General features: G+C 52.3%; 1 protein-coding gene across 1 annotated transcript; it reads left to right on the forward strand.

The window, feature by feature from the left end:
- Window positions 1-4,938: 4,938 nt before the first annotated feature.
- Window positions 4,939-8,768, forward strand: Adad2 (adenosine deaminase domain containing 2). Its single transcript, XM_075977964.1, has 10 exons — window positions 4,939-5,290; window positions 6,026-6,166; window positions 6,699-6,746; window positions 6,853-6,978; window positions 7,060-7,210; window positions 7,299-7,466; window positions 7,571-7,800; window positions 7,894-8,137; window positions 8,339-8,459; window positions 8,547-8,768. Exons 1-10 carry the CDS (start codon window positions 4,939-4,941, stop codon window positions 8,649-8,651), a joined length of 1,686 nt encoding a protein of 561 aa, XP_075834079.1. The 3' UTR covers window positions 8,652-8,768.
- Window positions 8,769-9,584: the final 816 nt, after the last annotated feature.

Consider the following 9,584-nt stretch of genomic DNA (forward strand, 5'->3'; position numbering starts at 1 on the left):
TGGCGTTCCCTCCAGTGTGTTTGAAAACTGCTTGGGTCATGATTTCCTTTGTTCTGGAACTAGTACAACTTCATAAATCTGGCTTTCGGTGTATCAGGTTATCCAGGGAATCTGTTTCTGGGTGTGTTAGTTGGGGTTCTCGAAAGTAACAGAACGGATTGATGAATATAGAATAGAGATTTTATTCGCCTGGCTTACAGCTGTGATCTGGGTAGGCCAAAAATAGCTGTCTCATGACCAAAAAGGTGAGACTCTGGTAGTTGGCCGGTTCATGAAACTGGATGTCTCAGCAATCCCAGTCTGGTGCTGGAGTCCTGGTTGATTCCTGGAGAGCTGCTGATCGTCAGTCTATGCTGGAATCCCAAAGAAGTTGGTTCAAATGCTGGCAAAGGAATGCCTCAGCAATTGCATAAATAAATAAATGGTCTTGCCATAGATAGTGAGGGCAAGCAGGCAAAAAAATCAGTTTCTTTTTTTCACATCCTTTTATCTGGACTGCTGCCAGAAGGCGTGGTCCAGATTTAGGGTAGCTCTCTCTTCCTCAAATAATCTGATTAAGAAAATCCCTCACAGGGGTGCCCAGCAGTTTAGGTCTCAATTAATTCCAAATATTCAGTTGATGACCAATTTTAGTCATCACGTGGGGCTGTGCTCATTTATGTTTATCTGAAGAGTAAGCTATGATCTATTCTCCATGTCAGAGAGGTAAGGGCTGAGCTTAAGGCAACGTCTTTCCCACTCCCAGGTAATACAGGAATTCCCCGCCTGTGGCTTTAGCAGCACTGTTCAGTCAAAAACTAGCACCATTCTCTTTGCAGCTTAAGTGCACCTGGAGACATGCTAAAACAGTTGGCTGGACCCACTTGAGTTTTTAGTTTAGTGGGTCTGGGATAGCACTGCTGACCCATAGCCCACACTCCGAGAGTCACAGCTTTACAGGGTCAGTTCGCACCAGGTAGTAGCGGCCACACACTTTTAATCCCAGCAACGGGAAGACAGAGTTTGAGGCCAGCCTGGTCTACAGAGCCAGTTAAGACAGCAACCAGGGCTCCACAGAGAAACCTGTCTCAAAAAATAATAAACACAGCAACAACAAAAAAGAATTATCAATTTGCAAGAGGTGTGGGGAGGTGGTAGCTTGGTTGGGAGGATGATGGCTTAGCATGCACAAAGCCCTGGGGTTCGAGTTCCAGCACCACTTAAGTGGTAGCCCACACTTGTAATTCCAGCAATCTGCAGAAAAGGCAGGAGGACCAGAAGTTCAAGGTCATTTTTTGCTACTTAACAAGTTGGAGGCCAGAATGGAATACGTGAGGCCCTGTTTTGTTTTGTTTTTTTAAATCAATTTGCGGAGCCGGGCGGTGGTGGCGCACGCCTTTAATCCCAGCACTCGGGAGGCAGAGGCAGGCGGATCTCTGTGAGTTCGAGACCAGCCTGGTCTACAGAGCTAGTTCCAGGGAAGGCTCCAAAGCCACAGAGAAACCCTGTCTCGAAAAAGCAAAACAAAACAAAACTAATAAATCAATTTGCGGATTGTCAACTTTCAGTTATACAGTTTGTCTTTGGAAGGTGCCTGGAATGAGATGGCCCCTTTCCACCTTCCCTTTCACAGGCACAGTCACCACTGTCCCTCATGGAGTGCTGCCCTAGAATAGGTGCCAAACTGGAAGGAGCCAGGAGACAGCGGATGCCCTGCAGGAGGCCCTGGAAGAAAGCTCCTTTAAGAGATAAGGATAGACTGGGCGGTGGTGGCGCACGCCTTTAATCCCAGCACTCAGGAGGCAGAGGCAGAGGCAGAGGCAGACAGATCTCTGTGAGTTCGAGGCCGGCTATAGAGAAACCCTGCCTCGAAAAACCAGAGAGAGAGAGAGAGAGAAAGAGAGAGAGAGACGAGGATAGGAGAATGAGGAAGGGCTTCATGAGGGGTCTGTGTTTCACTGAGTGCTGCTCATGGGGTGTGTGTCACTCCCCAGGAGTCTGTACCCATTCACATCAATAAAGAAGGCAGTGAGGCCCCAAGAAATTATCCTCCTGAAGTTCAGTTCAGTGAACCAATGAGTTCATTGGAGTTATTTATAGGTGTGTGAATGATCTCCCAAACAGCTCTGCTACCCAAAAGCCCCACTGAAGCATAGACACATAAATAGGAGCCCCCCACCCTTTAGTCACCCGTCCATCTACTATACACACTCCAGCACCTGCCGAGACCCTCTGCAGCTGGGCAGGATTGTGTGCAGCTGGGGTAAGAGGTGAGGGAAGAGCTATAATGTCAGAAGAGGGCCTCTTTCTATGAGGGCACTTTAACAGGCTTAATCTAGGGAGGGTCGCATGTAGGTGATCACAGCTGGTCTCTTCAAGATGGAAATGGTTATACCATTGTAATTTTTTAAAATGCGGTGTGAGAGAGAAAGATGCCCTGTGACAGAATTCATGTGGAGGGGTCTTTTATTAGGGGAAAGGGGACATAAAAAGGGGAAAGGGCAGGGGGAGACCAGCCTCTGGGGACAGAAGCAGCAGAAGAGAGGAGAGAGATAGATATACTGAGAGAGGTAGGCAGAGAAGCAGAGAATTAGAGGGGGGAGGGGGAGAGAGAAGAAAGGGAGAGGGAGAAAGGGAGGGAGAGAGAAATGGGAAGTGGGCAAGGCCTAACCTTTTTTGTTGTTTGTTTTGCTTTTTGTATTTCTAGCCAGGGTTTCTTTGTAGCTTTAGAACCTGTCCTGGAACTAGCTCTTGTAGGCTGGCCCCAAACTCACAGAGATCCGCCTGCTTCTGCCTCCCAAGTGCTGGGATTAAAGGTGTGCACCATCACCACCCGGCAAGACCCACCTTTTAAAAGGGAACATAGTGAATGTGTACAGGGGTGCTCTTAGTGGCTGCAGCTGACATATCTTATCAGCACCCCAAGGCCAGGCCAGTACTGATGCCTGAATACTAACATGTACCATGCCCAGAGAACTGTATTCCATGGCACAAGGGCCTATTCAGCATGCACAGTCTGTACCGTCTTCTGTAGGTATGTCGTAGTTTCACATGTCTTCTCAAAAAAGAAAAAGAAAAAAGAAAGAAAAGTCCATCAGTCCTGTTGCCCCATTTCATGGACACTTTGGTTAGGTCACAGCTTTCTTAGTTCTCAAGCTTAGAAACAGAATTCAGAAGACAAGGGCAGAATTCCTCTGTCTGGCACAACCCCCACTGAGTCAGACAAGGGAAGAAAGATGAGGTGGTTCTCTCAGGGCAGTGTCTGCACACTTACTCAAATTGAAAACTGACATCAGACTGCTCCGGAGAGAATATGAGTCTAGCTTGGCAGACTGGTTTGCCCCTTGCCAATGAGGTCACCTGAGAATGCATTTTTCCTAAGTGAAACGACCTAAAGCAGCGTTGCTATAGTTTAGGTGACACAGATTTAAAAGAGTGATTATAACATAATAAAAAACAAGACATTATGCCAACAACTTTGGGATTAAGAATTGGGGCTACAGAGTTCTTTAAAAATTATTTTAGGGTGCACATATGCAAAAACCATTTCAGACTCCTCATTTTGAGACAAGGCCCTGCTGCATAGCTCAGGTGGCCTCAATCCTCTGAGTGTCGGGATCAGCTGTGGAGGCCTACACAAAGCCCGAAAATCGCCCCTGCTGTGAGCCGTCACAGAGAATCTAACACAATACAATTCCTTACAGTTCCAGAGGTCAGAGGTCCAACATGGACCCAACTGGGCCTAAGCCACCGTGTGAGCAGGGGCTTCTGGAGAAGGGGGAGAGTCCTGTGCTTTGCCTTTTCCAGATTCTGGAAGCTTCCTGCATTTCATGGCACATGCCCCCTCCACCTTCAAGCTGACAATGGCTGCTTGACTCTTCATGATACTCTCTACAATTCTCTTCCAGTAAGGATGGTTACACTGGGCTGGCCTGGGTAATCCAAGATATATTTTTTCAAAGTCAACGGACTAGGTGGGTAGTGGTGGCACACACCTTTAATCCCAGCACTTAAGAGACAGAGGCAAGAGGATCTCAGTGAATTTGAGGCCATCCTGGTCTACAGAGTGAGTTCCTGGACAGAATTTCACAGAGAAATTGTCTCCAAACAAACAAACAAACAGAAAATCACACAAGCCTGCAATGTCTAACCTGGTCAAATATTTATGTAGTTCTAAGCCATTGCCACCACTTTCCAAAGCTGATATTATGTAAATTGCCCCCACCTCTGCCTTCATTTTATTTTTTCTATCCCCCTTCTCTTTAATCCCCTCACTTAAAATTCCATTTGTGTGTATGCGTGTGAGTGAACATGTCACAGTAGGTGTGTGGAGATCACAGTGAACTTCTGGCAGATTGAGTCTTTGTGTTCAACATGTGGGCCCCTGGGAATTGAACTCAGGTCCCTGGACTTAGAGGCAAACGCCTGCTGAGCCATCTTGCCAGCTCTACCACCCACTCATTTTAAAGAACTGACATCTTTTGATATTTTCCAGCCCAAACGCAAGTCCCTTCTGGGAGGGGGAGAGAGGCAAGGGCTAATCTGGGGCTAGCTCACACTTCTGTTTAACTTCAAGAAGGCCCAGCGGAAGTTTTAAAGCTCCAATCCAGGCTGTGCAAGAAACAAGGACTCCCGTTTCTGGAAGGGGGCAAGTACACAGGTTGTGGCCTGGGTGGTAAGCCTGCAAACCCCCAGCCTTCCACTCCCAAACGTCAAGAGGCTGATAGTGCGAGCCCTCACGAGACCTGCCCTCGTGCAGCAAGTTGGCGGGTGGCGGGTGGCAGGTAGGAGTCCAAGCCACAGCGCTAGGAAACAGGCTTCCCCATTGGCTAATCGCAGCATCTATCACAGCGCCGCGGTCTGTCATTGGCCGGCTCCAGTCAGAGGCGGAGTTCATGATCAGCTCCGTGCCACGTGCCCCCACGTGAAAAAGGGCACAACACGAGTACTGGTCCGGCCATGGCGAGCGTGGACGAGGGTGGGCGTAGGAAGCCTCGATTGGCAGCGTCGCTGCAGATCAGCCCCGGACCCTGGAAGCCCTTGGGAGGCCAGGAGCCCACGGAGGCTGGGGACGGGGAACCTGAGACCCCTGAGCCTGGGGTGGCTAACGAGCAGGAGGCCCGCGGGGAGGCCTGTAAGGCCCTGGGGGACTCGGTCCTGCGCGCAGGGCCCGCAGGCGTCTTCCCTATGGCTGCCCAGGTACTCAGCCTTCTGCCCAAGGACCCGTCCCCAGTCCAGGCGGTGGCCCTGCTCACCCAGTGCGTGGCTAACCTAGGCATTTCTCTGACCTTCCTGGAGGACCAAACTACAGGTGGGACCTGGGGCAGGTGTGTTTGTTAGAGGGTGAAGGAGCTACTAATTAATGCAGTATGATCAGTACAAAGGAGCAAGGCAAAGAGCTTGAACAATATGCCTTCAAGGCTACAGCTAAGCAAACATCTCCATCGGCTACCCCAGGTGAAAAGGGCCAGTTTCGCGCAATCACAGTTGCCTGTGTTGGAGACTGCGCCTTGCTCATGGGGAGTGCTACTTTCCCAAAGGACTGCGTACACCTGAAGAAACTTAAGTGTGTTTCTTCTTATCCTTGGATCCGATAGGATTTTTTTTTAACCTGCTCTTGGGCCATTACACCTGAGATGATAGTGTTGAACAGAACTTTTAAGAGGAGGGTCCCTGGTGGAGAGAAATAAAAGACCAAGTCTGGTGGCTGTCCAGTATGGGGTAGGGGAATGTTCTCCTAGGTCCTGTCCTACCTCCCCCAAAAGTGCCAATCCTTCCTGTCATTCATGCTTGTTCCAGAAGGCCCTGTAAAAGCCAGGTTGAGTTGGCAATGGGGATATCATGGAGAGACACACCACCTGCTGTCTGAAGAGTCCCCTCTTAGTGTGCTGGTACCTCTTTATTGATCTGGTTGTCATCTGTTGCCAGCTGTCAAGAGGAGGCTTAAGGGAAAGGAGGAGGCTAAGGTTGATAAATCCTTACTAGAAGTGGTTGAGCTGGGGCTGAAGGCCAGGAGACTCCTCCTTCCTCAAGATTTCTTCCCCAGGTCCGAGCTCCTCTTTCTCCGTGTGTGCAGAACTGGATGGGTTGGTCTGTCCTGCGGGAACAGGGAGAAGCAAGTTGGAAGCCAAGCAGCAGGCAGCGCTCTCTGCCCTTCAGTACATCCGGAAGCATCTGGAAAAACCAGGTAGCCAAGGTCCAACTGGAGTGAGCAACTGGGTGCATGGTGTGTGTGTGGGGGGGGAGGGTGTTGGGGTGTGTATGTGGGGGATATATGGTGGGGGTTGGAGTGTGTGGTGGGGCGCTGGGGTGTGTATGTGGGGGGTGTATGGTGCAGTGTGTATATGGTATGTATGTGGTTGGGGGGTTGGAGATGTATGGGGTTAGGGGTGGGGGTGTGTGTATATGGGTGTGTATGATGCAGTGTGTATATGGTATGTATGTGGTTGAGGGTTGGAGATGTGTGGGGTTAGGGGTGGGGTGTGTGTGTGTATGGGTGTGTATGGTGGGGTGTGTGTGTGGCGTGTGAGGTATATGTAGATCTACAGTCACATCTGGGCATCAGCATGGAGAAAGGTGCCACCTCTGCTCTGATGTTCCACACTGGAGACAGGGAGCACAAGAGCAGCTGCTGGTGGAGACTTTGCCTCCTCTTTTTGGCCTCCCAAAGGATAAGAAGATCCAGCACCCATGCAACTAGCTGCTCTTGTCTCTTTCAGAGCCCCCTGTGACACCCCGCCAGTCTCTGCTCACCTCCCTCAGCATAGGTAGGTAGGCCCTTGGCTCATAGCCTGGTGTCTGCTCTTAGGCAAGAGGGAAAAGTGGGGGACACATGGCTTGTGGGTCCTGCACTGTCCTCTGGTTATTGTGCAGAGAACATCCTGACCCATGAGCAGCGCTGTGCAGCTGTGGTCAGTGCCGGCTTGGACCGCCTGCTGAGTGACAGCTCACCATACCAGGCCTGTAAGGGAACTGTGGCAGCAGTCATCCTGGAGAGGGGTAGGAATTGCCCTGCCCCCACCCCAGCTCTGCCAACAAGCACAGGATCCTGGCCTAAGTTTTCTGTCCCTTCCTGCACAGAGGTCCAAGGCACCATTGGTCACTCCAAAGAGACCTACGAGCTGGTGGCACTGGGCACAGGCAGCAACAGCTGTGCTGGCTGGCTGGAGTTCTCAGGTCGAAGGCTCCACGACTGCCACGGTTTGGTCATTGCCCGCAGGGCCCTGCTGAGGTGAGGAGCAGAGCAGTCAGGTGGGTTCTGCAGTGGGCAGGCTGCCTAGGATCTTTATCCTACCCCACGCCTTGCCTGTCACTCCCAGGTTCTTCTTTAGACAGCTCCTGCTGGCCACACAAGGGGGTCCTAAGGGCAAGGAACGGTCAGTGCTGGCACCCCAACCTGGGCCTGGGCCCCCCTTTGCCCTCAAGCCCGGGGTCTTCTTGCACCTGTATGTGAGCAACACCCCCAAAGGGGCAGCCAACGATATCTAGTAAGTGTCCTAGCCTGGGAGTCCCTTGGTTTCATTGTGGGGGAATTGGGGTATAAAGAGTACCCTAATTCTAGGCTTCTGCCCCCTTCCCCTCCCCTTCACAGCCTCCCACTGTCCTCAGAAGACAGTGTCCTGCACAGACCAGCCTTCCGCCTGCAGGCCCATGTCTGTGGGCAGCTGAAACCTGTATCCTATGTGGCTCCTGCCCTCCGCGATACCCATGTGGGCTGTCTCTCTGCCAGTGACAAGCTGGCACGTTGGGCCGTCCTTGGTCTGGGCGGTGGGCTGCTGGCCCACTTCCTGCCTCCACTCTATGCCACCAGTCTTGTCCTAGGTGAGGGGCACAAAGTGCTAGGGCAGAGAATGGACTCTGGGTGGCGCCGAGGATATGGTGACTCAGGCCATGTCCTGTGCTTTCTGCCCACAGCTGACCCCTGCCATGACCCCCCAACTCTGAACAGGGCCATTCATTCCCGGCCTAAACTTGACAGTGACTTGGGGTCCTGTCTTCCCTGTCCGTATGTCCGCACCACCTTGCACCTGTTTGCTGGGCCCCTGGTGGGCCCCTCTGACCCGGTGCCCAGCACCTGCCATGGCCTGAGCCTCAACTGGAGCCTGGGGGATCCTGACATCGAAGTTGTCGATGTGGCCACCGGACGTGTGAAGACTGAGTGAGGAGGGCCCTGTGGGACTGAGCCTTAGCAGGGAGCTCATGGGTAGGGAACCCTGTCCCCTGACTCACAGGGCAAGAGCACTGCGGTGACTGGGGCCTCCTGTGACTCTGGTAATACATGCGCTGAGTAGGAGAGTGTGTGAATGGTGTGGGTAGGCCTGCCTGCTCTTTCCAGTGACCCCTGTGTGTCCTTTCTCAGGGCCAGCACGGGGCCGCCCTCGCGCCTCTGCAAAGCAGCCTTTCTTGCGGCGTTCCGCCAGGTCGCCAGCGCTCTGGAGAAGCCCGAACTCCTGTCTCTGAAGACCTATGAGGCTGCCAAGGTGGACGTCTCTTCTCTCCAGCCCTTTTCTCTCCCCCAAACCCTCTCAACAGATACCTCACTCACCCTGTCTCCTCCCTGCCCCCAGGCTGTGCCCTACAGGGAAGCTCGCCAGCAGCTCTCTCTTCTCCTGGACATGCAGGGGCTGGGGGCCTGGCCCTCAAAGCCACTGGTGGGTAAATTCAGGCACTGATCAGACTTCGAGGGAAAAGGATCCGAGTGGACCTGGACCTCCTCAGTGGGACGACATACTGGGGGCCTAGCAAGGGGAGATGGAGAGCACAGTGGGTGAGGGCAAGGCTAATTTTTGAGGGGGGGGTCCTAAAACACCCAATAGTTGAAGAATGGAAGTTCTTGTATGTCTAGTTTGAATAAAGAAATGATTTCTTGTGGTCTGTTGTTTGGGTGTACTGAGGTAGTGGGTCATTGTGGGGAGCCTTTCATGCCACTACAGTGGGTATTCACTCAGACCCTGCCCTCCAGAATGCTGTCATCATTCGTCATCCAGTTTGCACACCTGAAACCAGTCTTGGTTGGGCCCAAATGCTGGGGCAGGAGGCCAGGGTGGGAGCGTTTTCTTGCCTGTGGGGCCTGACTTCCTTCCTTTCCAAGGCTTAGGCAGGGAGCTAGGAACTCATAGGTCCTGTCATCTAGTCAGAGGCATCTCTTGTGTTCTGTGGGCTAAGTGCCCATGTTGAAGGGTGCAGGGTGGCAGGAGTCCTTCTTCTGGGACACTTGGCTGCAGAAGCCCACTGTGGAGAAGCCAGCACTTTTCGGTTGCAGGGTGAACGCTGCTTCCTCCCTCCCCTCCAGGGTGTCCCGGTGGATGCAAAAGGAGGATGGCACACACTGCAAACATGCCTGAAGATGCTACATCTGCAAACCGGGGCCTTGCCACTCGGGGTAGAAGCACAGCAGCTTTGAAGTTTGGGGAGCTGGTATTGGTCCCGTACCCCCATTCTACAGTCCAAAGCTCTTCGGATCCCTCTCCTTTCCCAGTCCTGGATCAGAGTGCTGTCATGGAGGGGCCTAGTGAAGTTGGTCAAGGGCGGTGTTGGTATCTAGTGTTCTGTGGGAACATAGCCAGCTAAGGGATGCACACTTGTGTCTTGGGCGTCTAAAACAG

The sequence above is a fragment of the Microtus pennsylvanicus genome, chromosome 6, assembly GCF_037038515.1.
Source record: "Microtus pennsylvanicus isolate mMicPen1 chromosome 6, mMicPen1.hap1, whole genome shotgun sequence".
In the NCBI taxonomy this organism is placed as follows: domain Eukaryota; kingdom Metazoa; phylum Chordata; class Mammalia; order Rodentia; family Cricetidae; genus Microtus; species Microtus pennsylvanicus.